Raw genomic sequence first — 26,018 nt, 5'->3', positions numbered from 1 at the left:
CAGCGCCCCGCCCCCGCCCGCCCCCCAGCCATTTCCCTGCTTCCTGCTCCCACACTGCTACAGCACCATGTGTCTCCCAGCTGCATCACCTGACTGGAGAACGCCGGCCTGTACCAGTACCCTGGCTGTGTGGCAGGGGGGAGGGGCTGTGTGTGTGTGTGTGTGTGTGTGTGTGTGTGGGGTGAGTCCCACATGCATACCCCACCATACACATGCCCCCTTGCCCTGCCATACACGCAGATGCCCACACCCATACCCCCTCACACATCCCAGCCACCCGGCACCCCATGTACAACCCCCCACAAACCCCATACCCACCCACCCCCACATGCTCCCACATACCCACAGTCCCCCACAAACCTATACCTACTCTCCCCAACAATATACAAGAGTAAGACTTCATTTTAAGCTATTATATGCAATCACCTCTATGTACACTAAACAAATGCATGTAAACCAGGACAAAAATATTTTCTGAAATCAAATTAATGAATGTTTTAGATGTTTGCCCTTTAGAATATCATTTGGTATTTTTTTGGTTCTGAGATGATAAAACCCCTTGCTGAAAGGAGTACTTCTGGGGGCAAAGGGAGGGGCTTCTTATGGCTATGGTCCGGGGTTAGGGGGCAGGACTTCCAGTCACAAGATGGCGACCAGGGAGTGGGGCACCTGTCAAGGGGTGCGGCTAGCCATGCAGCCCTTGACAGCTTGCTAAAACTGGGTAAGTGGCCATCTGCCTAGAATAATTGCCCGCCCCTGCTGTTATCAACCCCCCTGTCTTTGCCAAACTAAATAACCCTAGTTCTTTCAGCCTTTTTCTCATAAGTTTGAACCTCCCAGATCCCTAGTCACTGCTCTGTGTTGGTCTTTTTTCTAAGCTGTACATATCCTTGAAGTTTGGGGCTCAGAGCTGGACACGGTACTCCAGGTGAGGCCTTATCACAAGAATCACTTCCCTTGATTTGCAAGTGATACTCCTGTTAATACAATCCAATGTGCTGTTGGCTTTTTTTTGCAACAAAAGGACACTATTGGCTCATATTCAGCTTATTGTGTACTGTAGCCCCCAGGTCCTTCTTTTCAGTACTGCAGTCTAACCAGTCATTCCCCGATTTCATAGACATTAGGGCTGTAAGGGACCTCGGAAGATCATCGAGTCCAGCCCTCTGCCCCAGGGGCAGGAAGTCAGCAGGGATCATAGGATCCCAGCAAGATAAACATCCAAATGTCTTTTGAAGGCATTCAGAGTAGGTGCTTGAACCACCTCCGGCAGCAATCTATTCCAAACCTTGGGGGCTCGGACAGTAAAGAAGTTCTTTCTTATGTCCAGTCTGAAACAATCATGGAGGAGTTTGTGACCATTCGACCTTGTTATCCCTTGGACTGCTCTGGTGAACAGACATTCCCCCAGATCCTGGTAAGCACCCCTGATGAACTTATAGGTGGCCACCAGGTCACCCCTGAGCCTGCACTTTTCCAGGCTGAAGAGTCCCATGGCTCTTAGCCTCACTTCATAATGTCTACTTTTCTGATCATGAGCGTGGCTCTCCTCTGCACCCTCTCAAGCTTCTCCACATCCTTTTTGAATTGTGGAGCCCAAAACTGGATGCAGTACTCCAGCTGCGGCCTCACCAAGGCAGAGTACAATGGTAGGATGACGTCCTGGGATTTACTTGAGAAGCATCTGGATGCAAGCAAGCATTTTGCTTGCTTTACTAGCAGCAGTATCACACTGCAGGCTCATATTCATCTTGTGGTCAATCATGACCCCCAAGTCCTGTCCATCCATAGTGCTAGCCAGCTTAGCACTGCCGAGCCCATAAGGATGCTGCAGGTTTTTCTTCCCAAGGTGGAGAACCTTGCATTTTTCAGTGTTAAACACCATCAGGTTCTTGTCCACCCATTTCCTGAGCCGGTGAAGGTCAGTCTGGATCACCCTCGTGTCTTCAGGTGCGGATGCTTTACCCCCGAGTTTGGTATCATCAGCGAACTTGGCCAGTCTCCTTCTGATACCAATGTCCACATCACTAATGAAGATGTTAAACAGTATAGGCCCAAGGACAGAGACCTGGGGGACCCCACTGGTCACAGAGCACCACAACGATTGACTTCCGTCAACCACCACCCTCTGTGTCCTACCACGGAGCCAATCGCCCAGCCAGTGGATTGTGGTGTGGCCGAGGCCGCAGTTGGCCAGTTTTACTAAGAGGTGATCATGGGATACCAGATTGAAGGCTTGTTTTAAGTCAAGATATACGACATCATTCTCTTCTCTTTTCTTCTTCTGATAGGTCACCTGGTCGTAGAAGGAAATGAGATTGGTCAAGCAAGACCTACCCTCAACAAACCCATGCTGGCTGTCCCTCAAGATGTTGCCATCAGCCAGCCTGTTAAGAATGGCCTCTTTCATAATCTTTTCCAAGACCTTCCCCAGGACAGAGGTCAGACTGATGGGCCTATAGTTTGCCAGTCCACTTTCCTCCCTTTCTTGAAGATAGGCACGACATTGGCCTTCTTCCAACCATCGGCCACTTCACCAGAGCACCAGGAGTTCTTGAAGATCCATGTCAGGGGCTGGGCTATGATGGTAGCCAACTCCTTGAGTACCCTGGGGTGTAAAACTGTCAGGGCTGGCTGACTTGAAGGTGTCCAGCCTCTCAAGGTGTTCCTTCACGAGGTCAGCATTGATGGAAGGTAAGGAATCTCCCTCACCCGGGCCATCCTGTCCCATAGTGGGCAGGGGCGTCCCATGGGACTGATGAAAGACCAATGCAAAGTACCCATTTAGCAAGTTGGCTTTTTCCTGGGTGTCGGGCGTCAGTTGTCCCATCTGGTTTAGCAGGGGTCCAGTGTTGCCCTTGCTTTTCCTCCGGCTCCCCACATATCTAAAAAAGGACTTTTTGTTGTCCTTGATACTTGTAGGTAGTAGGAGTTCTGTCGCAGCTTTGGCTTTCCTGGTTTGCTCCCTGCAGGTCTGGACCAGTGCAGAGTATTCTTCCTTGGAGGTGGATCCAGTCCTTCATCCTTTGTAGGTCTCTCTCTTTAGACTCAGGAGGTCTGCTAGTTCCCTGGAGAGCCAAGGGAACTGCTGTACCCTTTTGCTGCCTTTCCTCTGAGACGGGATAGACTTTGCTTGCGCTTCCAGGATTTGAGGAGCAACCATTCATCCTGAATTCCCCTCCCCTTTTGGGTTGTGGTCCTTTAGGGCCTCTCTGACAAGCCTCCTGAGCTTGTCAGTCAGCTTTCCTGAAGTCAAGGACTTCTGTGTTGCTGACTGACTTTCCAGCTATACAGCAGATAGTGAAAGTGATCAGCTTATGGTTGCTGTCACCCAGCTTCCCTTCAATCATTAGATTGCTGATTAGGTTGTTCCCCGTTGCCAGAACCAGGTCAAGCAATGCTTTACCTCTCATCTGCCCATCGACTTCTTGCATCAGAGCTCATCCACACACGAGAGAGAGCTTTGTGACCGCTCAGATTTGGCCAAGTGCTCTTCCCACGAGATGTCTGGGTAGTTAAAGTCTCCCATGACGACCATGCACCAGGAGCATGCGGCCTCAGCCAATTCCCTGGCAAACTCCTGGTCAAGCTCTTGATCCTGGGTCGGAAGGTCTGTTGTAGACTCCCACCATTGTGTTCCCTGCACTGTGTTCCCCACGGATTTTAACCCAGAGGGTCTCTAGTCTTCCACTGTGGGCGCCAATGTCAGCTTGCAGGGATGCGTAGCTTTCCTTGACATAGAGAGCTACACCCCCGCCCCTTTTGTCCACTCGATCTCTCTTGTACAGGGTATAGCCGTCTATACCCATGGTCCAGTCATGGGTGAAGTTTGTATTTGTGCATGTAGTTCTTTCCCATGTGCAGGATTTTGCACATCTTTGTTGAATCTCATCTGGCTGATTTGCAGATCGTTTTTTCCAGTCTATCCAGGTCATTCTGGATCCTAGCCTTACCCTCTGGAGTGTCTCCAATTCCACCCAGCTTGGTGTCATCCACAAATATGTTAAGTGTACACTCAAGCCCACTCTCTAAATCATTAATGAGGTTATGGATCCAGGACAGACCCCTGGGGAGCTCTACTTGATATCTCCTCCCAACTGGACATTGAGCCATTGATCACTACTCACTGAATACAAAGATCCAACTAGTTATTTATCCACCTTAGAGATGTTGAGAGGCAAAATTAAAGTTGCATACAATTGTGGTAATCCTAAAGTGTACGTCTCCTAAATAGAGAAGGTCAAGTTTATTAACAATGAATTTATGGGTTTATTTATATTGTCTTCGGTTCTGTGAGGTTCTTTTTGACCCTTTTGGCATATGAGCATTTGTGCCATTCAGATGCAGTTGGATGAACTTCCTGAAACAGGGATAACTGACAATTTTCACCATCGTTCAGGCACCCTGAAGCAACTGTTGATTATAACTGAAGACAATGCTGCGCCCAAACTTTTTAACTCAGTTATTGCCAATACAAAATGCTAACATTCAGTTCCTCTCCAGCATCCAAAGTCTTAAATGCCATGTTTTCTCACATACCACATGCCCCGTAGTAAGACGTCTTTTTGCATTTCAAAAAAAGAACAAAAAAAAGTTTGCATTTTTTTAGCCCATAATCATTGCTGAGAGAATTGACTATATGCAGTCAACTCGTCCTTAGCCAGATTACTGGCTGCTCAGGCAGAAGCTAGTGTTAACCCTCTCACAGCTACTGCTGAAGTAGCCAAAAGCTACATTTGTTACCAGCTGAGAGGGTTAAAACAGGACTCCGTCCCTCATGTTTGCTGGCTGGAGACAAGTGGTAGCCATTAATAGTACAGCATCCCCATGCTTCTGTTCCTCTATGCTTTTCTTTTGGTGAAGAAAATCAGCTTCCACTTTTAATACATGCACCCCAATTATGGAGGGTTTCCTTTGGGGTGGGTAAAGGTGCTTGTGGCATGTTAATAAATTCAATATGCCTGATTATGGTAGTAGATAGATATACATTCAAATCTATCTATATTTAGATGACTTACTGATCCAGAGGCAAATCTTATCCCATCAGGAAGTTGCCACAGCCCCATATAACATTCTTCACCTATTCAAACAGCTGACATTCATTATGATTTAGAAAAAATCAGCTTTTATTCTATCACAAATGATAGCATTTATAGGAATTTTAATCCGTTTGAAATCAGTAAGAGCCTTCTTTTCTCTTGAAGAGAAATTTTTTCCCCTTCAAACTATCGCCATCAGTGCCAAATTAAACCTTCCAACTATATTTAGAAAATTCCAGAGCATTATCAGTTTGTATGTATCTGGTGCCATTAGTCAGATATGACCTCCACCCATTATAGTTTCATAATTTCGTACTTGGTAGGGACCTAATCAGACCATCTAATCCGACCCCCTGCCATGGGCAGGAAAGGATGCTGGGGTCAAATGACCCCAGCTAGGTGCCTATCTAGCCTCCTTTTGAAGACCCCCATGGTAGGGGCAAACACCACTTCCCTTGGAAGTTGTTTCCAACTCCTAGCCCCCCTGCCAGTGAAGTAGTGCCTCCTGATATCTAGCCTGAATCTACTCAGTCAGCTTATGGACATTGTTCCTTGTTACCCCTGGTAGTGCTTGGGGGACAGGGACTCTCCCATTGCCTGCTGGTCCCCCTTGGCAAGTATATAGGTGGCCACCAAATCCCCTCTCAGCCTTCTTTTGTGGAGGCTGAACAGGATCAGGTCCCATAGCTTCTCCTCTTAGGGCCTGCCCTGCTGCCCCCTAATCATGCGAGTGGCCCTCCTCTGGACCCTCTTGATGCTGTCCACATCCCTCCTGAAGTGCGGTGTCCAGAACTGGACGCAGTACTCCAACTGCGGACTGACCAATGTTGAATAGAGGGGGAGGATCACCTCCTTGGACCTGCTTGCGATGCACCTATGGATGCATGACAAGGTGCGGTTAGCCTTCCTGACCGCGTCCCCACATTGGCAGCCTATGTTCATCTTGGAATCAATAGTGATTCCAAGATCCTTCTCTGCCTCTGTGCTAACGAGAAGTTTGTTCCCCAGCCTGTAAGTAATGCTGCTGGTTCTTCCTTCCCAAGTGTAACACCTTGCACTTGTCCGTATTGAAACCCATCCTGTTCTCATCCACCCACCTCTGTAACCTGTCGAGATCTAGTTGTAGCCTGTCCCTCTCTTCTAGCGTGCTCACTTCTACCCACATCTTAGTGTCATCTGCGAACTTTTCACTCCCTCGTTCAAATCGTCAATGAAGATATTGAACAGTGCGGGCCTGAGGACCGAGCCCTGGGGAACCCCACTGCCCACATCTCTCCAGGTCAAATATGACCCATCCACCACCACTCTCTGGGTGAGGTCCTCCAGCCAATTTGCAACCCATCTGACTGTGTAGGCGTCAACACCACAGTCGCCTAATTTTTTAATGAGGATGGGGTGAGAGACAGTGTCGAAAGGCCTTTCTAAAGTCCAGGAAGACTACGTCCACTGCAACACCTGCGTCCAAGGCTTTTGTGACCTGGTCATAGAAGGCCACCAGGTTGGTCCGACAGGACCTGCCTCTAATGAACTCGTGTTGATTGCCCCTAAGCATAAACTCCCCTGCTGGCCCCTTGCAGATGTGCTCCTGGATAATTTTCTCAAAGAGCGTCCCCAGGACTAAGGTAAAACTCATGGGCCTATAGTTTCCTGGGTGTTCTTTCCTCCCTTTTTTGAAAATGGGGACCACATTGGCCCTTTTCCAGTCCTCTGGCACCTCACCAGAGCACCACGAGTGCTCATAAAGCTATGCCAGGGGTCCTGCAATGACCTCGGCCAATTCCCTAAGCACTCTGGGGTGGAGATCATCAGGACCTGCTGATTTCAACACATCTAGTCCCTCCAGAAATTCCCTGACTTAGGTCCTCACTGACCCTGGGCCTTGCTGCACCTCCCCTGGGTCTGTCCAGAATCCCAATGGAGGGATGTCCCTGTCCCTGTCCCTGCTCAGAAAAATGGAAGCAAAAAATCTGTTAGAGATCTTCTACCACCAGATTACCAAGCATGTCCTACAGAGGCCCCACATTATTTGCACCTTCTTTTTACCCCCTATGTATTTAAAAAAGGACTTGTTGTTTTTGATCTGGGTCGCTAGTCCCAGTTCCATCTCTGCCTTAGCCTTCCTAATAGCCCTTCTACAATCTTGAGCCAAGGCGGTATAATCCTCCTTGGTGATGGCCCCTCCAACAATTAGTGGTTGTTTAAATTGGATAGCATAGAATGCTTTCTGACTTGAAATCTTAATAAGATTTGTGCAGATCTCAACATACAACTCCTTCAAGTCTCTTTATATGCTCTTTAAATCACATTGATCTTAAGGTATAGACAGAATAACACTTAACCATAGGATAAACAGGAGTTATAGTAAGCAACCATTCATCCTTCTGGATCATAGTGTATGTGTTAGAGGCCACCCAGACCTTCAATGCATATGTAGGCTAGGGGTTGGAGGAGTGGAGGTTGTCCAGACTTTCCATACCCACGTAGACCGTTGAGACAGAATCCAAAGGCCAGACTGACTGGAAGTTCAGTATCTCAATGGCTAAAGTTATGTGCATGTCCGGGAATTGGACCTGTGTTATTTGCCTGGCAGACAAGGATTCTACCACTGAACCACAACAGCAGGGTATAAAAGGGAGTGGGGCTACACCAAATGCTAGCTGCTTGTGATCACTGCCCACTGTATGCTATCACTGTGTAACAGTTAATCCCTTAACCACCTTTAATCAAGTTACTACAGTTTACCTTTCACTTATTGTAGGATAATAGTATGCATATAGGTAGTTACCAGGGAGTATATAATACATAGTAAAGCCTTGTAACCCTGGTAAGATTTTCAGATGTCCATATCTTTATTCACTATTACATCAACCCAAAGTAACAGCGAATGCCTTGCTCTCACAATTGACTTTCCATAGATAGCATTCCATAGAAATAAAATGTTAAGACCTAATATGAAATTTAATATTTTAAATGTGTAGCAAACTTTAATTTGAACCAACCTATTTAATTTGCCTCGTTTCCTTCCCAAAATCCTATTGCCCCTTGGAGATAAACTCATCACCTTGTACATTTCAAGGACCTTGCTAAACTATCTAAATCGGACAGAGCCCTTCAGATTGTCACATTCTTGATGGTTCTGTTTTTGTTGTTAGGTGAAAAAACATTGTTTAATGTAAGTGTAATGGATTGCATGTGTTTATGGAATGTTATATCTCTTCTAGCACTAGGAAAAGAATGTCTGTGATTGTTCGTACACCAAGTGGGAAATTAAGACTCTATTGCAAAGGAGCTGTAAGTTTTGTTTTATTTAACTTTATTGTGTAATAATGTTATATTGATGCTAATTTATGAATAACCCTAGTATTCATACACACAAAAATACATGATAGAAATAAATACAGGAGTATGAAATTAACGCAAAACATCAGTTGAAGTCAGAGCACCTAAAATTCATTGTTTTTTTCAGTTTAACTATATTAAAATTCTGTTCTCTGATGAAGAGGCTAGATTGCAACTTGGACTTGGCAGGGCAGTAAGCCCAGGATCTGGTCTACCCAGTCTGTTACATGGGTGTGCTTACCTATACCCACACCCTGCCAACAGCATGCACCCCTGTCCCTGTGCCTGCTTTAGGGTGGGTCAGAGTTAGGGCTGTGTGTGCAGGTCCCTGCCAGTACCACAAGGTTGGAGCCAGCAAGAGCAGCAACCAGAAGGAGTCACCCCCTAAAAAGGCAGCGCAGCTAAAGAGCTGCCCCAGGCCCACTTCATGCCCAGGGGTGGTGGGATGTACTATGGGCCAAACTGTGCCTGAGCCAAGTGGGACCAAGGGACCCGCTGCAGATCTGACAAAGTCCCCCTATGGGCTGTATTTTGCCCATCCCTGATGTAAGATCTTAAGTCATGCTTAAGTGTTCACTAAAAAGCTGAACACTTGAAATAAGTCATATAACTAATGTTTCAGTGAATGTAAGAAATGAATACAGAACTGAGGAAAATTCTGCTGCTTAACCTTTCTAATGGTCAATAAGGTACAGTGGCTGCTGAGCATTGGTTTCATTCTATGGGCTTAATAATATGAAAAAGAATCACAGTGATAGAGGAGCAAAAAAATGTGAGGGGCAGACCAAGGGGGAAAATACTATATGAAAGGTAAGAGGAAATAAGAGGATAAATTACAGGAAAATCCCAAATAGTTCCAGAATCACAGAAAGTGCAGAGCTCTACAGAACTGTACAGAACCTCAGGATTTACAAAGACCGCCTGTTTGCTTCTCTCCAGAAGAGAGATGCATATTCTTTGTCCATGAGTTAAAATGAAATGGTGCATATTTTTTCTACTCTTTATTTTTTTCTAAATGGATTTTTATTTTAGCTATGCAAGCAAAATCTGTGTACTTAAATTGATTCTGTTAATTCACTTTCACATACTTTGGATTATATTTTAGGATACAGTAATTTATGACCGTCTTGCTGAAAGTTCAAAATTCAAGGAAATTACCTTAAAACATTTAGAGCAGTTTGCTACAGAAGGTGAGTCTAATGCTTCATAGAAAAGTAAATGTGAGATAAATTCACTCAATTTTCATGTAACTTTGTAATGTTATTATTCTAATAATTTATTGTAACTAATAAGTATTATAATAGAGCTTCTGAATGTCTATAGACTCCAAGACAAGATGGTCCTTTTTCCAAAAGAGTATAAGTTCACAAGCAAAAGTAAAACAAGTGTAATCAAGTTAAATGAAGGTTTTAAAAATGTTGTTCTGCTAGTCAGATGTATTATGGAAACACAGAAGTGATTCTATAAAATAAGCTGACAAAATGTTTTCCATTCTGACAATTTTGATTTCTACCTCCCTTACCCCTTTTGACAAGGAAGGAAAAAGTCTGGGGGGAAGGGTCAAGAGTGGTTTAGCAGTCACTGGGACACTATAATGGACTTGCACGACAGAGGGGCCATCCATCCCTTGCCAGTTAAGTTAGCTTTAAGACGGTTTTGTACTATTGAAACCCTCCGTTATTGATAATAGGACATTTTCCCCAACCTTCCTCAGCTGTTGCAAAAGTACCAGAGGCCTAACAAAGTCACCATGTTCTTTGAAATTGTACTTTTAAAAAGGTGCAGATACCACATCTGAGTTCACAAGAATGGCCTATAAATAGAATTAAAAATATATTTATAAAGACATAAGTACTTCTCATTAAAAAAATAGAAGCAAGTAGTTATGTAATATAATAGTGGCACTGTAGCCATGGGATAGTAGTTAGTTAACCACACAGATGTGCCTAAGGGAAGAGGAGCCCACATCCCCTTTCTCCCTGCACTGGTTCTAGATTGGGAGGAAGAACTCAAAGCTGTTCTTCTCTCCACAAGTATTCTTTATCAGGGGCAAAGGTGGGTGGGAATAGACTCCATAGGTTGGTGGTAGTGGTGTCCACCTGAACAACCCCACACAGGAGGCTTCAGTCCAGGCAGTGCAGGCCTGTAAGTGGCATGGGACCATATCATTTTGCCTGATCTGGCACATGGGGCTATGTCATCTGGTGGCAGTTATTTAGCACTGGTACCACTTCCCCATTACCAAAATTCCAGACCTTCAGGTAGGCTTGCAAGCTGCATCTTTGGTCACTCCTAGTTGGCAGGATCTCTTACCTGCTGTTTAAACCTTTTTGCACAGTTTCCCACAGAGGATATTCTTCCTTCTCATCTCATGGTCCCAAATTCCATGAATAAAAAAAAAATGAGACACTGGTATGCTGTCCCTGGATGTCTCTCATTACTCCTCTTCATTAGTCTGCAGCAAAAGTGTCAAACATATTCCTGCAGGACCCTGCTGTCCAGCCCCTGGTGCTGCCCCCACGTCTGATCAGACCTACACAGGGCACAGCACACACCCATGATGTAGGGCCAGTCCATGCACTGTTTCAACTTAATGGACCCTCACCTTGCCCTTCTCCCTCCCCCTCCTCCAGTATACCTGATCCAGTGGCTGCTCTAGCTGGTCTGGGAAATGCACTCTGTATAATATAGATCCTGACCTGGCTGGAATGGGTACCACATGCAGTGGAGAATGGCTGGAGTAGCAGCTGGGCTGCACACAATATCTGGCCCAGCCAGCCTGCACCACATGCAGTGCCTGCTCTGAGATATGCATTATGTTCAGCACCTCCTCCAGCTGGTCTGGGACCCACACTGCACATGGCACTTGCATGGTTGTGTGCAGTGTGGGCCCCGGTCTGTCTGCAGAAAGTGCTGTGTACAGCCCAGTTCCAAAGCTGCCAGAGCAGGTGCTGCTTCCAGCAAAGTTCAGTCAAGGCAGCCACCAGGTGTAGCACAGCTACTGCTCTGGCTGGATTGTACTGCAATGCAGCATTGGTTCCAGCTGCAGTGCGGGTCCCAGACTGACTGAAAGAGCAACCAGATCAGGTATGGTGGTGGAGGGGGAGGAGGTATATGGCCCCAAATGAGTCCGTGAATGGCCTCTCACCACTTATCCCGTCCCATGGGCCAGATGATTTGGCACCCCAGCTCTATAGCATAATAGATGTTTTTACATGTGCTTCAGGCGTGGAGGGGCGGGAGGCGGGAAACGCTTTAATTAGAGTGGTTCCAAGAGCCACTCTAATTAAAGCACACATAGCATCTGATGTACTCGGTATCCTGTGCTTCAAAATGGTGGCAGGGGTGCTTTAGCTAAAGCTTGTTTGATGTGCTTTAGTTGAAGTGCCCCTACTGCCATTTTGAAGCATGGGAACACTGCATACATGAGATGCAAATTAGCATGCTCCTGCAGACTAGATTAATCGAGTCTGCTCCAACACACATTAAAACTTATACGCGTTATAGCAGTGGCATATTGGATTGGCACTGATAAAAGGAAAATTAACATTATCAGCAGTTGGCATTTTTTGGCCACTGTAGCTAATATTGTCACCGATAAATCCCACATATGTGCATGCTGTGACTTCATGCATGCGTTCAGGAATGCAGCCTGGCAGTTTGGAGCACACCGCTGGGCTGGTAAGTCTGTGAGAGGGAAGGGACATGGGGAGGAGAGAGGTTGCAGGGGGGCAGATCAAGGCCCCCATGGTGAGGGAAGGAGTGGGGCAGGGATAGGAACAGGTGCTGCCCAGCCGGGAGTGGGACAGAGCTGTGGGGGCTCATACTGGGGAGTGCAGGAGGTTGAAGAGGGAGGGCATCTCCTCACCACTGCTTGTGTCCCTGGGGGAGGCATGGGGGCCATGTGCCCCCCAGATTTGTGTGCAGGATGAGGATGGGCTGCCGGGTCAGGGCCAGGGGCTGCACCAGCCTCTTCCTGGCGGGAGGGCGCTGGGCCAGGGCTGGGTTCCGAGTGGGCAGGGGGGACTAAGCAGCAGCAGTGCTGGGAGGGGTGGCTACAGGGTAGGCTATGACCACCCCAAAATTTGCCGTAGCCCACCTTCCCAGAGCTGCCACCACCCGCCTACCGTGAGCGCAGCTCCAGCCGAGCTCCCCCACCAGGAAGAAGCCAGTGCAGCCCCTGGCCCTGAGTCCACAACAGGCAGCCCATCTTGGGTCCATGCACAAATCCGGGTGGGGGGGCAGGGAATTACCCCCCCACCCCACCCCTCTGTACCCCTCAGACAAGCTGCCCATGGCTCCGTTCCACTCAGGGTAGCATTCACCACCCTGGCTGGGCCGCACCTGCCCCTGCTCCACTCCCTCCCTCATAGTGAGGACTTCGATCTGCAACCCACACATCCCCTCTCAAGCTTCTCAACATCTTTCTTGAATTGTGGAGCCCAGAACTAGATGCAGTACTCCAGCTGCAACCTCACCAAGGCAGAGTACAGCGGGAGGATGACATCCTGAGGTTTACTTGAGAAGCATCTATGGATGCAAGCCAGAGTTTGGTTTGCTTTGCCAACTGCGACGTTGCAATGGTAGCTCATGTTCATCTTGTGGTCAGTCATGACCCCAAGTCACTTTCAGCTGTGGTGCTAGCAAGCGTAGCACTGCTGAGCTTATAAGCGTGCTGCGGGTTCATTGCATTTATCAGTATTGAACGTCATCAGATTTGTATCCACCCACTTACTAAGCTTATCCAAGTCAACCTAGATCATTAGCCTGTCCTCAGGTGTGGATGCTATGCCCCAAAGTTTCGTGTCATCGGCAAACTTGGCCACTGCACTTCTGACATCAACGTACACATCATCGATAAAGATGTTAAAGAGAACCGGTCCGAGGACAGAGCCTTGAGGAACACCACTGGTCATGGAGCACCATAATGATTCGCTACCATCGACTACTACTCTCTGAGTTCGACCTCGGAGCCAGTTTCCCAGCCGTCGGACTGTGGTGTAGCCGAGGCCACAGTTGGCCAATTTTTCCATGAGGAGATCATGGGACACCAGATCAAAGGCTTTTTTAAAGTCCAGATACATGATGCCAATCTCTTCTCCCTTGTCCAGGTGACCTGCTTATAGAAGGAGATGAGACTGGTCAGGCAAGACCTACCCATGACAAACCCATGCTTGCTGCCCCTCAGGATGTTGCCATCAGCCAACTTATCAAGAAGGGTCTCTTTGATAATTTTCTCCAGAACCTTACCAGGGATTGAGGTCAAGCTGATTAGCCTGTAATTCCCAGGATCTACTTTCCGCCCTTTCTTGAAGATGGATGGGTACCACGTTGGCCTTTTTCTGGTCTTCAGGTACTTCACCTGAGTGCCACGAGATTTCAAATATTTTTGCCAATGGTTGTGCTATGACACCTGCCAGCTCCTTGAGTTCTCTAGGGTGTAATCTGTCAGGACCAGCTGACTTGAAGGTGTCCAGTCTCTCAAGGTGTTCCTTTACTAGGTTTATACTGATGCTGGGTATAAATATGCCCTCACCCTGGTTGTCCCACATCATGCTAGGCAGGGCAGTCCCTTTGGGCTGATGAAAGGCTGATGCAAAGTACCAATTAAGCAGGTTGGCTTTTTCCTGGGTGTCGGTTATCAGTTGTCCCATTTGGTTCAGCAGGGGTCTAATGTTACCCTTCCTTTTTTTCCGACTCCCTACATATCTGAAAAAGGACTTGTTATTATCCTTGATATGTAAAGCCAGATGGAGTTCTGTTGCAGCCTTGGTTTGGTATGGACCAGTGCTGAGTACTCCACCTTGGTGGTGATTCCAGCATTCCACCCTTTATAAGTCTCTCTTTTTAGGCGTAGGAGGTCCTCAAGTTCCCTGCTAAGCCAAGGGGGTTGCTGTGCCCTTTTGCTACCCTTCCTCCTAGATGGGATGTAAATCCCGTATGCTGTCAGGGATCACTCCCTTAAAGAGCAACCACTTCTCTTGGACTCCTTCCTGTCGAGTCATGGTCCCTTAGGGCTGTGACAACGAGCCTCCTGAGCTTGTCAAAGTCAGCTTTCCTGAAGTCGAGGACTTCTGCATTGCTGACTGACTTGCCAGCTTTGTGATGAATAGTAAAGGTAATCAGCTCGTGGTCACTATCACCCAGCTTTCCATCGATTCTTAGGTGACTGACTAGATCATCCCCTTTGGCCGGTACCAGTCCCAGATCCAGCAACACACACATGGCAGACACATGATTTTTGCAATAGGGGTCCAGTCTCAATCATGCCTTCATCTGCATGGGAACATTGTAAGCCAGTTGCATTTGCAAGGTGCCTGGCAGGAGGGAGCCGAGGGTCTGCCCACAGCTAGGCTTGTTGTCTGTCTTGCCCTGGAGCTCCTGCAGGAGCTATGGGCGAAAGTGTTACCCAGATTACAAATATCCTTGTGGATAAGCTACTGATAAGAGGCAGAAACAGGTATACAGCCCATCCTTTTATTTGCTTGCACTTTAAAACATAAAAACAATAATTTATCCCAAAGTCTGTCTGGCTACCTGGGACAGCACAACATAGATTCTCACCTATACCACCGGCTGAGGAGACTCGAGAGGTGGGAAGAGAGAGTAGCACTCATATTGGCAGCAGATCTTCTTGGATTTGCGGAGTTCTCCCATTTTTTCCTCTAGCCTATACCCAATATTCATAGATGGCTGGTTTGAATATTCTAATAAACACTGTCTGATTGGTTTTATTTACATTTCTTTGTTTCACTGAAACTTTTGGAACTGGATGGAACCATATCTCTTGTGGACTCGGAAGGTGTCAGTTAGTTGGGATTTATAGTCTTAGGAAAGTAAAAGGGAGGGTTTCTTACCTCCTTTCCTTCCCCATTGTGGAATACTGTCCTGTTTCTTATTTACTTTAATTTATGGTTTTCTCCGACAAGGCTGTTCTGCCTTTACAAATTATCTAAGAATCTTAAAAATGTATCTTTTGTAGCAAAATAACATCTAATACATTTGGTTACATCAATCACTACTAATAATATTTTGAGATAAAGTTATGATATACCATATTTAGATTATTTAATGTATGGTCTTCCCTTATAATACCTCCTTTCAGGCCTGGTGCTGTGTTTAATTGCATCACATTCCTGAGCTAATTAGACATGTAGATGACTTCCTTTACTTTGCTAACTGAGCTAGTTGTCACAACTGCAAAGGTTCATGCTACGGTCACTCAGAAACAGGCTTTGGGGCCTTCTGCTTAGCCACTCTTCTGCAGCTTGGCTGAGGCCCCTTGATAATAGTCAAGACTGCCAGGCCTAGAGATTGCAGGGATCTTGGCTCCCTCTGCCAGGAACCTTGGAACCCATTCACCCAGGTTCCATTTTTAGCATTGGAACCTGGGCTGGCCCAGCCCTGATAATGCTGACAATCAATCAGTTGTCAGCATTGGGGTGGAGGCATGTCACCCATTCAGTTTATGGTGCCATATGAGCCTGTCACAAAGGTGTCCTATATTTTACATGTAACATCTTTGTGACTAGTTTACCACTTTATGGCACCAGAAATTGGCTGAATATTTATGGTACGGCTAACATGTTAATTGTCTGTAAATGGAACGAGTGCAAGGGGGCCTTAGAAACTTCTTCCAAGGTCACAAACCAGATGCATTTGCGAGGTTCCTGGCATGCCCTACTCCCAATGGTGACAATCAATTGATTGTCAGCATTGTTGTCAGGATCAGGACAGCCCAGGTTCTGATGCTGAAAATGGGTTGCTGAGTGAGTGGGTTGCAAGGTTCCTGGCAGAGGGAGCCAAGGGGCTTACTCCTGTGAGAACCTTACAACCCCCATGTTTGGCAGTCTTGGCTGCCTTTCCCCACAGCTCCTGCAGGAGCTCCAGAGCAAGATGGACAAGCCCAGTTGTGGGGAGACCTAGAGGTTAACTACACTGATATACTTTAGGGGTGCACCAATACCGATGGCCTATTTATTTATTTATTTATTTATTTTTCATTTATTTTTTTAACAAGCCATATTGGCTGATACTGTTCCAATTTTGATATGCAGCCAGACAGCATGGAGAGTAGCGTCCAGCTGGTAAATCTGTTGTGGGGGGAGGGGGTAGAGAAGGGGCTTGGAGGGGGGGACAGATCGAGGCCCCTGTGGTGAGAGGGAGTGGGGCAGGGGCAGGAGCTGCACAGCAGGAGCAGGGCGTGGGACAGAGCCACGAGCAGCTTATCTGGGGGTGCAGCTGCTGCTGCTGCACGCATTTTGGGAGGCCATTTTGGGGGGCGTGTGTCCCCGGATCTGTGCATGGGGCGAGGACAGGCTGCTGCTGCAGGCTGGAACCAGGGTGGTGCCAAGCTCTTCCCGGCAGAGGCTGGGCCAAGGCTGTGGTGGGGGTGAGCAGTTGTGTCACTGGGAGGGGGATATGGGGTGTGCTGCAGCCACCCCAAAATTTGCCTCAGCTCCTCCTTCCCAGCACAGCCGCTGCCTGCCCCAAGCACAGCCTGGCCCAACCCCTGGCAGAAAGAGCCCGGCACAGCCTCGGCCCCTACCCTTGCCCCATGCAGATCTGGGGGCACATGCCCCCTATGCCTTCCCAGGGTGCGTGCAGCGGCAGGAGCCGCCCCCCACCCCAATATCCCCCGGATGAGCTGCTTGTGGCTCTGTCCCACACCCTGCCCCGGCTCTTCTACACCTGCCCCAGCTCCAGTCACTCCCTCACCGCTGGGGCCTCAGTCTGCTCCACCCTATGCCCTGTGCCTCACAATGGACTTACCAGCCGGACCCAGCTTCTCTCCATGCTGCTGGGCTGTGTTCCTGGCCACCTATATGCTGCATTGCGGCTATGCGCATGCACAGGCCATTTATCGACCACAGTATCAGCCACATCAGCCAAAAAAAGGCGATTGCTGATATCGTCTATTTTCCTTATTTCGGCGCCGATCCAATATGGGACTGATGTATCGGTGCACCTCTAATATATTTACATTGATACAAATATTCCTAATTTAGACAAACCATATTGTCTAAATTAGGAATATTGTCATTCATATTGTCATGAATCAAGGTTCTTCCGTTATGTGCGGGAGGAAGCTTTACTTTTTTTCTTCTGTTTAGTAATTCATAGTGTATTCAGGTTTTATAAATTACATGCTCTTAGCACAACAAGGAAATGAATATCTCAAAATAACTGGTTATCATGCTTTCCACCTATTCTCTATTTTAGGTTTAAGAACTCTATGTTTTGCTGTGGCTGAGATTTCAGAAAGTGATTATCAAGACTGGCTAGATGTGTATCACCGAGCTTCAACATCCATACAAAACAGAGCACTAAAACTTGAGGAAAGTTATGAACTAATTGAAAAAGTATGTGGAATTCCATTTTTATGTATATCCTTATCATAAAGAATGTAAAGTTAGGCATTTCAGTGACAAAGTTAATTTTAATAATGTTTAAATGTAGTCCTTGCATCAAAATGAAGCAAAATAAAATGTTAAACTTTATATGTTAGGAGCTAAGCCCTATTTCATGTTTGCAAGCCTAAGTGATGTATATAACTGTAACTTGAATAAACTATTAGGGAGGAGTATAAGAGTATTGCTTAGACATGCAGGGATAAAATTAGGAAGGCCAAAGCAGAACTGGAGTTGCAGCTAGCAAGGGATGGTGAAGGGTAACAAGAAGGGTTTCTACAAGTATGTCTGCAACAAGAGGAAGATCAGGGAAAGTGTGGGTCCCTTACTGAAAGGAGGAGCCAACCTAGTGACAGATGATTCAGAAAACGTGGAATTACTCAGTGTCTTTTTCACGTTGGTCTTCACAATTCAGTTCAGCTCCCAGGCTACTGCACCAAGTGGGTGGATTAGCCTATACAATGGAGGGTAGGGCTAGGATTCAGAGAGACCATGACCAATTGGAGAATTGACCCAAAAGAAATCTTGTGAGGTTCAATAAGGAAAAGAGCATAGTCTTTTACCTAGGACGGCACAATCTCATGCACTGGTACAGGTTGGGGATCAAGTGGCTAAGCAGCAACTTTGCAAAAAGGTTACAGTGTACAATAAGTTGAATATGAGCCACCAATGTGCTGTCGTTGTGAAGAAGGCCAATGGCATACTGGGCTACATTAATAGGAGCACTGACAGCAGACTGAGGGAAGTGATTCTTCCCCTCTGCTGGCACTGTTAAGGCCACATCTGGAGGACTGTGGCCAGTTTTTAGGCCCAGAATTACAGAAAAGATGTGGACAAATTGGAGAGTCCAGGGGAGGGCAACAGAAGTGGTTAGGGTCTTGGGGCACGTGACTTGTGAAGAGAGGCTGAGGGAACTGGTCTTATTTATTCTGGAAAAAAGAGGGGAGTGGGCGGGATTCAACAGCAGTCAGCTGCCTGAAGAGTGTTTCCAAAGAGGATGGCACTAGAATGGTTCTCAGTGTTGGATGACAGAACAAGGAGCAATAGTCATAAGTTGCAGCAAGGGAAGTTTAGGTTAGATATGAATAGGCTTAGCCGAATTTGATTTTTATTCTTTTTTATAATTTTGACAGATAAGTTCAGTGTTTATTTTTAAGAATTTATTAGATTTTTATTGATTTATTTTTTTTCAAGATTGTATGAAATTGGGGGGGTGGGTGGGAAGACATTTATTAATGGCGGTGTATAGTTTATTAATGACAGCTCCTTCATCTGTTTTGTGACTTCCTCTTCCTTTATTCCCAGTCCCCTGGTGTTTCTAGGAGTTGCCGTCCAAACTACAGTCAACAAGGTTCTATAGGACTCCTGCCCCTGTTGTCATACAGTCCATCAGCCATCATTCTTCTTGCGTTTCCTTTCTATACATTTCACTTATTAACAATGGAACTATTTTTTCATCAGTCTCTGAGTGTGAGGTGAAATCAACATGTATCAACATTTAGTGATTAAAAAAATTAAATCCTGCTAAGCCTGCTAGAAATGAGGAAAAAAATTCTCACTAGGAGTGTGTAGTAAAGGACTAGAACAGGTTACGTAGAAGAGGTTGCAAAATCTCCATCCTTGGAGGTTTTTAAAGTCCAGCTAGATAGCTTTGGATGGAATAATAGAGTTGGGGGTGGTCTTGCTTTGAGCAGGAGGTTGGACTAGGTGACCTGATGAAGTCCCATCCAGTCACAATTTCCTATGATTCTATGTAACTGCAATTTTTGACACTTAGGCATCATTTGATTTCTTCATAGCTATGCTCATTCTGAGTATCATTTATGAGCAGACTCAGAAGGCTGCACTAGGGTTATGTAATGACCCAAGGAGAATAGGATTGCCCAGCCATACATATAACACATTGTACATTCTGAAACATTTTTGCAGAAAAACCATGGCTGGATTCGGTGTGATTAAACCAAACCAGTTCAAACAAAAACAACAGGAGTAGGGGTGCATGTCGTATACTTAGACTTCAGGAAGGCCTTTGATACGGTATCCCACCCCATACTGGTGAACAAGTTAAGAGGCTGTGACTTGGATGACTACACAGTCCGGTGGGTGGCGAATTGGCTAGAGGGTCGCACCCAGAGAGTCGTGGTGGATGGGTCGGTTTCGACCTGGAAGGGTGTGGGCAGTGGGGTCCCGCAGGGCTCGGTCCTTGGACCGATACTCTTCAGTGTTTTCATCAGCGACTTGGACAAGGGAGTGAAGTGTACTCTGTCCAAGTTTGCGGATGACACAAAGCTATGGGGAGAAGTGGACACGCCGGAGGGCAGGGAACAGCTGCAAGCAGACCTGGATAGGTTGGGCATATGGGCAGAAAACAACAGAATACAGTTCAACAAGGAGAAATACAAAGTGCTGCACCTAGGAAGGAAAAATGTCCAGTACACCTACTGCCTAGGAAATGCTGGGTGGCACGGAAGTGGAAAGGGATCTTGGAGTCCTAGTGGACTCCAAGATGAACATGAGTCGGCAGTGTGGATTAAGTTGGAATAATTCCCAAGGGAATTGGTGGGTTCTGAACTCTTGAAGGCTTCTAATCCAATCTGACTGAATTTCTGGAGGATTGACTTGAGTCAAACTCATGTTATTGGTCTCAGTAGCTAAATCCATTATAAGGTGAAATGTATACCTCATGTTGCATAGGATGCTTCCTGTAAAGCATGGTTTTGGGGGGGTTTTAACATCTGTAAACAGCCTCAGTGATTGTGTGTCACTTCTCTTTTAGGCTTTTGCAGTTGTGATTTTTGCATTGACTAGAAGTTGAATAATCAGTTCCTTATGTTGCAGAGTTTTCAGATGGTTCAATAAGAGTACTAAGGGTTAAAATTTAATTCTTTTAATACTGTGTTTTCACAGAATCTTCAGTTGCTTGGCGCTACAGCCATTGAAGACAAGCTACAAGATAAAGTGCCTGAAACTATAGAAACTCTAATGAAAGCAGATATAAAAATTTGGATTCTTACTGGGGATAAACAAGAGACTGCTATCAACATTGGTACTGTATTTGATTTTGAATTATATTAAATTATTTTTTTTTAATTATTGACCTAAGCTGCAAAACATGAAAGCATTGGACATATTTTCAGATGAAATAGCCTTACCACAAGGATATATGACCAAATAGAAATCCACAGCTGAAGTGCTAGCTGTTTTTTGGGGGGGTTTAAGTCTTTTGAAGAGAAATGCTCCAGACTGAATTTTTTTTTTTTTGGTTTTTTTTTTTTTAATCCATTGCAGCAACAGCAGCAAAAAATTAGATTAGATATGAATAGGCTTGGCCGAATTTGATTTTTATTCTTTTTTTTATAATTTGACACACAGTTTCAGTGTTTATTTTTAAGCATTTATTTAGATTTTTATTGATTTTTTTTTTTTTTTCAAGATTGTATGAAATTGGGGATGTAGGGGGGAAGACATTTATTAATGGTGGTGTATAGTTTATTAATGACAGCTCCCTCATCTGTTTTGTCACTTCCTCTTCCTTTATTCCCAGTCCCCTGGGTTTTCTAGGAGTTGCAGTCCAAACTAGTCAGCAGCAGCAAAAAAATACATATAGTTACTTTAGAAGACAGAAACATGATCACTGGCTATTTTGATTTGTAATAGTAGTATCTGATACTTCAGAAATCCATTTCTGTGTTCACTTTGGTAGTAAGGAGGAACTGTGAAAAGCAAAAGTAATTTAGTTTTTGTTTGTTTATATTTTGGGCACTATCGGTATTTTAATCTGAGGAAACGTAAACTAAGTGCACCCATGCAATTAAGCAGGAGGAAGGGATTTAGTTTTTATTGGAATATGTTGTTAGAATACAGTTAGACAAGCTTTCAAATGCAAGACATTCTTCCTCAGGTTTCTTTCTCAGAAATACTAAACTGTTAAATTAATTTTGAATTTTAAAATATTGATGTTGCAAATAGTCTTTCCTCCCTGTTCATAAGCATCTATAATAATAGAATGTTTTGTCATTATTAAGAGAAGTGCAAGGTGTCACATGCATCTTAGGGATTTTTAACTATTTGTACAGTTTCTCTGAAAATTTCCAATTATGTCACGGAGTTATGGATCTGTTGAGAGAATGAAGGAATAACAGAAAATAAAAATGCTAATATCACATCAAATATTTGGAATGCTTTTTACATTTGCATTCCAATAGTCGCATTCCTTCTGTTCTGGTTAATATTGGGCCACATTTCTCTAAGTAATATACACTTATATACAGTACATTGACATGTATCCACCATAAAAGTACAAATTTCTGATGGGTTTGCACAAGAAATAAAAAACACATTTGAGCTGTCTTGTTATATGTACCAACAAACACCCTGATTTCATGTTCCCATTGTGTTTTGTTCTTGAAAGTTATAGAATCTGTAATCACTTACGTACAGTTACATGCTACGGATAATTCTGGCATGATAAGCTGTACTAGCATGCCAGAAGTTTTATAATTGACCTCATTGGGAGCAGAGTTAAGCCAGCAATTTGGTGTTGTGTTTTGTTTTGTTTTTATTAAGAATTTTTGTTTGTGTGGAACAGTTTTGATAACACGTATTTTTAACAGGTCACTCATGTAAACTTTTGAAGAAGAATATGGGACTGATAGTAATAAATGAAGGTTCTCTTGATGTAAGTAAAATCTGCAAACTTTTTAGACATAACTACAACCCGCAATGAAATAGTTTTACTTTGTTTAAAATATTCAGATATCTGCAAAACAGTTAATCTTTTTGTGAAACAAGTAACTAATAGCATCCATTACTTTGTTGTGATGCAGTAAAATCTATTAGGAGCCATTGGAATTAAAAGGGTTGAATGTGTGGTAGCTTTTTTAAATTAGCAAAAATAATTTCCTGAATATTTTATGTTGGGAAAGTAATAAAGTAAAAACATTGAGCCGTAATTCCAATTGTCTTTTATCAAGTGTTATTTCATTAATCTCAGACAAAAGTCATTTTGAATTCCAGCCTTATCCTCGAGCACATCTGCTGCCCCACCCATCTTAGAATCATAGAAAATTAAGGTTGGGAGGGACCTAAAGAGGTCATCTAGTCCAGTCCCCTGCTCAAAGCAAGACCATCCCCAACTAGATCATTCCAGCCAGGGCTTTGTCAAGCTGGGTCTTAAAAAAAACCTCCAAGGATTAAGATTCAACCACCTCTTTAGGTAACTTGTTCCAGTGTTTCACTCCTTTCCAGTGATAGTTCTTCCTAATATCCAACCTAAATCTCCCTTGCTGCAACTTGATACCATTCTTCCTTGTTCTGTCATCTGTCACCACTGAGAACAGTCTAGCTTCATCCTCTTTGGAACCACCCTTCAGATAATTAAAGGCTGCTATCAAACCCTATCTCAGTCTTCCTCTCCAAACTAAATGAATCCAGTTCCCTCAGCCTCTTCCCATAAGTCATGTGCCCCAGCCCCCAAACCATTTTGCTGATTGCACTATTGTTCTCCACTGGACTCTTCCCAACTTGTCTACATCCTTTCTATAGTGGGGAGCCCAAAACTGGACACAGTACTTCAGATGTGGCCTCACCATTGCAGAATAGAGCACAATAATTACTTCCCTCAATCTGTAGGCAACATTCCTACTGATTCAGCCCAATATGCTGTTAGCCTTCTTGGCAGCAAGGGTACACTGCGACTCATATCCAGGTTATTATCCACTACAACCCCCAGGTCCTTTTCTGCAGAGCTGCTACTTAGCCAGTCGGTCCCCAAACTGTAGTGGTGCAGGGGATTCTTCTGTCCTAAGTGCAGGACTTTGCACTTGTCCTTGTTGAACCTCATGAGATTTCTTTTGGCCCAGTCTTCCAATTTGTTTAGGCCACTCTGAATCCTAGCTCTACCCTCTAGTGTATCTACTACACCCCCCAGCTTGATGTCATTCACAAACTTGCTGAGAGTGCAGTCCACCCCATCTTCCAGGTTGTTAATGAAGATATTGAACAAAACTGTCCCCTGGCCCAACCTCTGGGACACTCTACTTTATACCAGTTGCATGCTAGATATTGAGCCATTGGTTACTACCCATTGAGCCTGACAATCCAGCCAGCTTTCTATCTACCTTACAGTCCATTCATCCAACCCATACTTCTTTAGCTTGCTTGCTGTGGGAGACTATCAAAACCCTGGCTAAAGTCAAGGTATATTATGTCCACTGCTTTCCCTGCATCCACAGAGCTAGGTATCTCATCCCAGAAGGCAATCAGGTTGGTCAGACATGACTTGTCCTTGGTTAACCCATGTTGACTGTTCCTAATCACCTTCTCCTCCAAGGCTAGGGACAGACATTACACATAAACTGGCTTAAGTGAACAGAAACTGCTTTAAACTTGTAACAGAACAGATCTTCAGTGCACATAAACCAATTTGGAAATGGCTGAAACTGATTTGAAATGAACTTGGTTGAATATAGTATCAGACTTAACTGATTTGGGTCAAACCAGTTTATGAAACATCTGTCCCAGACCCCTTGCTGGTTTAAGATAAACCAGACTCCCCTAGCATCCTGGCATGCTCTCTGGGCTGGGCAGGGCTCTCTGCTCCACAGCAGAGCTGGCCCCTCCCCTCTGCTCCCTGGCTGGAGCTCTGGCAGAGACTGCAGGTACAGCAGGGTCTGCCTGGCTTCCACCCTGCCCCACCTCCCCTTTGCTAGTCACTGCTCAAACACAAATCCCCACCTCCCTCCCTCCCTTCTCCCACAGCACAGACCCTAGCCCCATGGACCCTAGGCATGTGGTATGCTAGGTATTGCCAAGAGGTGTACTGTGTGTGCATGTGTCTCCAATTTCACTGGGACAGGCAGACAGAACAGTGTCCACTTCGGGCTTTTTGGAGCTAATCAACAGGTCAGCTGGTAAGCTATAAACACTGTTATCAGTCCCCTGCTGGCTTGCTTGCCTGTCAGTTTGCTGCAGACAGTATAAAGAAGCAGGGAGGAGATTTGAAAACTTCCGTATCATCAACAGATGCATGCACTGCACACGCACACACCCTGCCTCAGAGTGCTAGTCTGGCAACCATCCCACCCCTTGAGCAGCAAGTGGGGAAAAGCCTGGGATGCTGCAGGCAGACCTCCCAAATCAGAACGTCCTTCCAGGGCCTGGCCACACCCCCCCTCCCCAGCTCAGCTCTGTAAAAGGGAAGGGAGGGCTGCTCTAGTGCCCCCTGGCTTCTAGCCTGTGCCACTGCAGGTATATGCCTTAATTTCCTCAGTCCAGAGAAAATGTCTGTCCAGTTACAATGCAGTTCAGCCTAGCCAGGTTAGACTAACTTGCAAAGGTTGAATCAATTCAGGCTCAGGCTTTTTGAATGTCTGTCACTAGCCCAAGCGCTTAAAAATGGATTCTTTGAAGACCTGCTCTATGATTTTTTCTGAGGACTGAGGTGAGACTGACTGGTCTGTAGTTCCCTGCTTCTTCCTTCTTCCCTTTTCTTAAAGATGGGCACTAGATTTGCCTTTAACCAGTTCTCTGGGACCTCCCCCGATTTGCCACAGGTTTTCAAAGATAATAGCCAGTGGTTCTGCAGTCGCATCAGCCAACTCCCTCAGCACCCTCGGATGCATTGAATCCAGCCCCATGGGCTTGTACACATCCAGTTTTTCTAAATAGTTCTTAACCTGTTCTTTTCCCACTGAGGGCTACTGATGTCCTCCCTAAACTATGCTGCCCAATGCGATAGTCTGGAAGCTGACCCTGCCTATGAAGACCGAAGTAAAACAGGCGTTGAGTACTTCAGCCTTTTCCTCATCTGTCACCAGGTTGCCTCCCCAATTCAGTAAGGGACCCACACTTTCCCTAACCTTCTTCTTGTTGTTAACATACTTGTAGAAATCCTTCTTGTTACCCTTCAATGCCTTCCAGGCTGCAACTCCAATTGTACTTTGGCCTTCTTGACTTCATCCCTGCATGTCTGAGCAATACTCTTACACTCCTTCCAAATTTTGTCTAAGTTTCCACTTCTTGTAATCTTCCTTCACTGAAGAGTTCTCTGCTAAGTCAAGCTGGTCTCTTGCTACATCTTAGTGTCATCCACAGTTTTATGACTTGTGCATTCAGTTCCATCTTCCAGTTCATTAATGAGGATATTAAATAACTAGCAAATTGCCCATCAAGAATGATTGGGGTGGGGGGGGAGAGTGGGCAGGGACAGGTCTGTGTCCACCACCCCCCC

General features: G+C 45.4%; 1 protein-coding gene across 1 annotated transcript in view; it reads left to right on the top strand.

Moving 5' to 3' along the window:
* Window positions 1–26,018, top strand: part of ATP8A1 (ATPase phospholipid transporting 8A1) — a 188,923-nt gene that overhangs the window by 97,308 nt on the left and 65,597 nt on the right. The window contains exons 20-24 of the mRNA XM_006029939.3: window positions 8,261–8,330; window positions 9,484–9,568; window positions 17,601–17,740; window positions 20,696–20,834; window positions 22,402–22,466. Coding sequence (XP_006030001.1) covers window positions 8,261–8,330; window positions 9,484–9,568; window positions 17,601–17,740; window positions 20,696–20,834; window positions 22,402–22,466 — 499 coding nt within the window. The remainder of the gene's footprint in view (window positions 1–8,260; window positions 8,331–9,483; window positions 9,569–17,600; window positions 17,741–20,695; window positions 20,835–22,401; window positions 22,467–26,018) is intronic.

The sequence above is a fragment of the Alligator sinensis genome, unplaced genomic scaffold (genome assembly GCF_000455745.1).
Source record: "Alligator sinensis unplaced genomic scaffold, ASM45574v1 scaffold58_2, whole genome shotgun sequence".
In the NCBI taxonomy this organism is placed as follows: domain Eukaryota; kingdom Metazoa; phylum Chordata; order Crocodylia; family Alligatoridae; genus Alligator; species Alligator sinensis.
The sequence above is the reverse complement of the archived record's forward strand: the minus strand, read 5'-3'. Positions and strand labels throughout refer to the sequence as shown.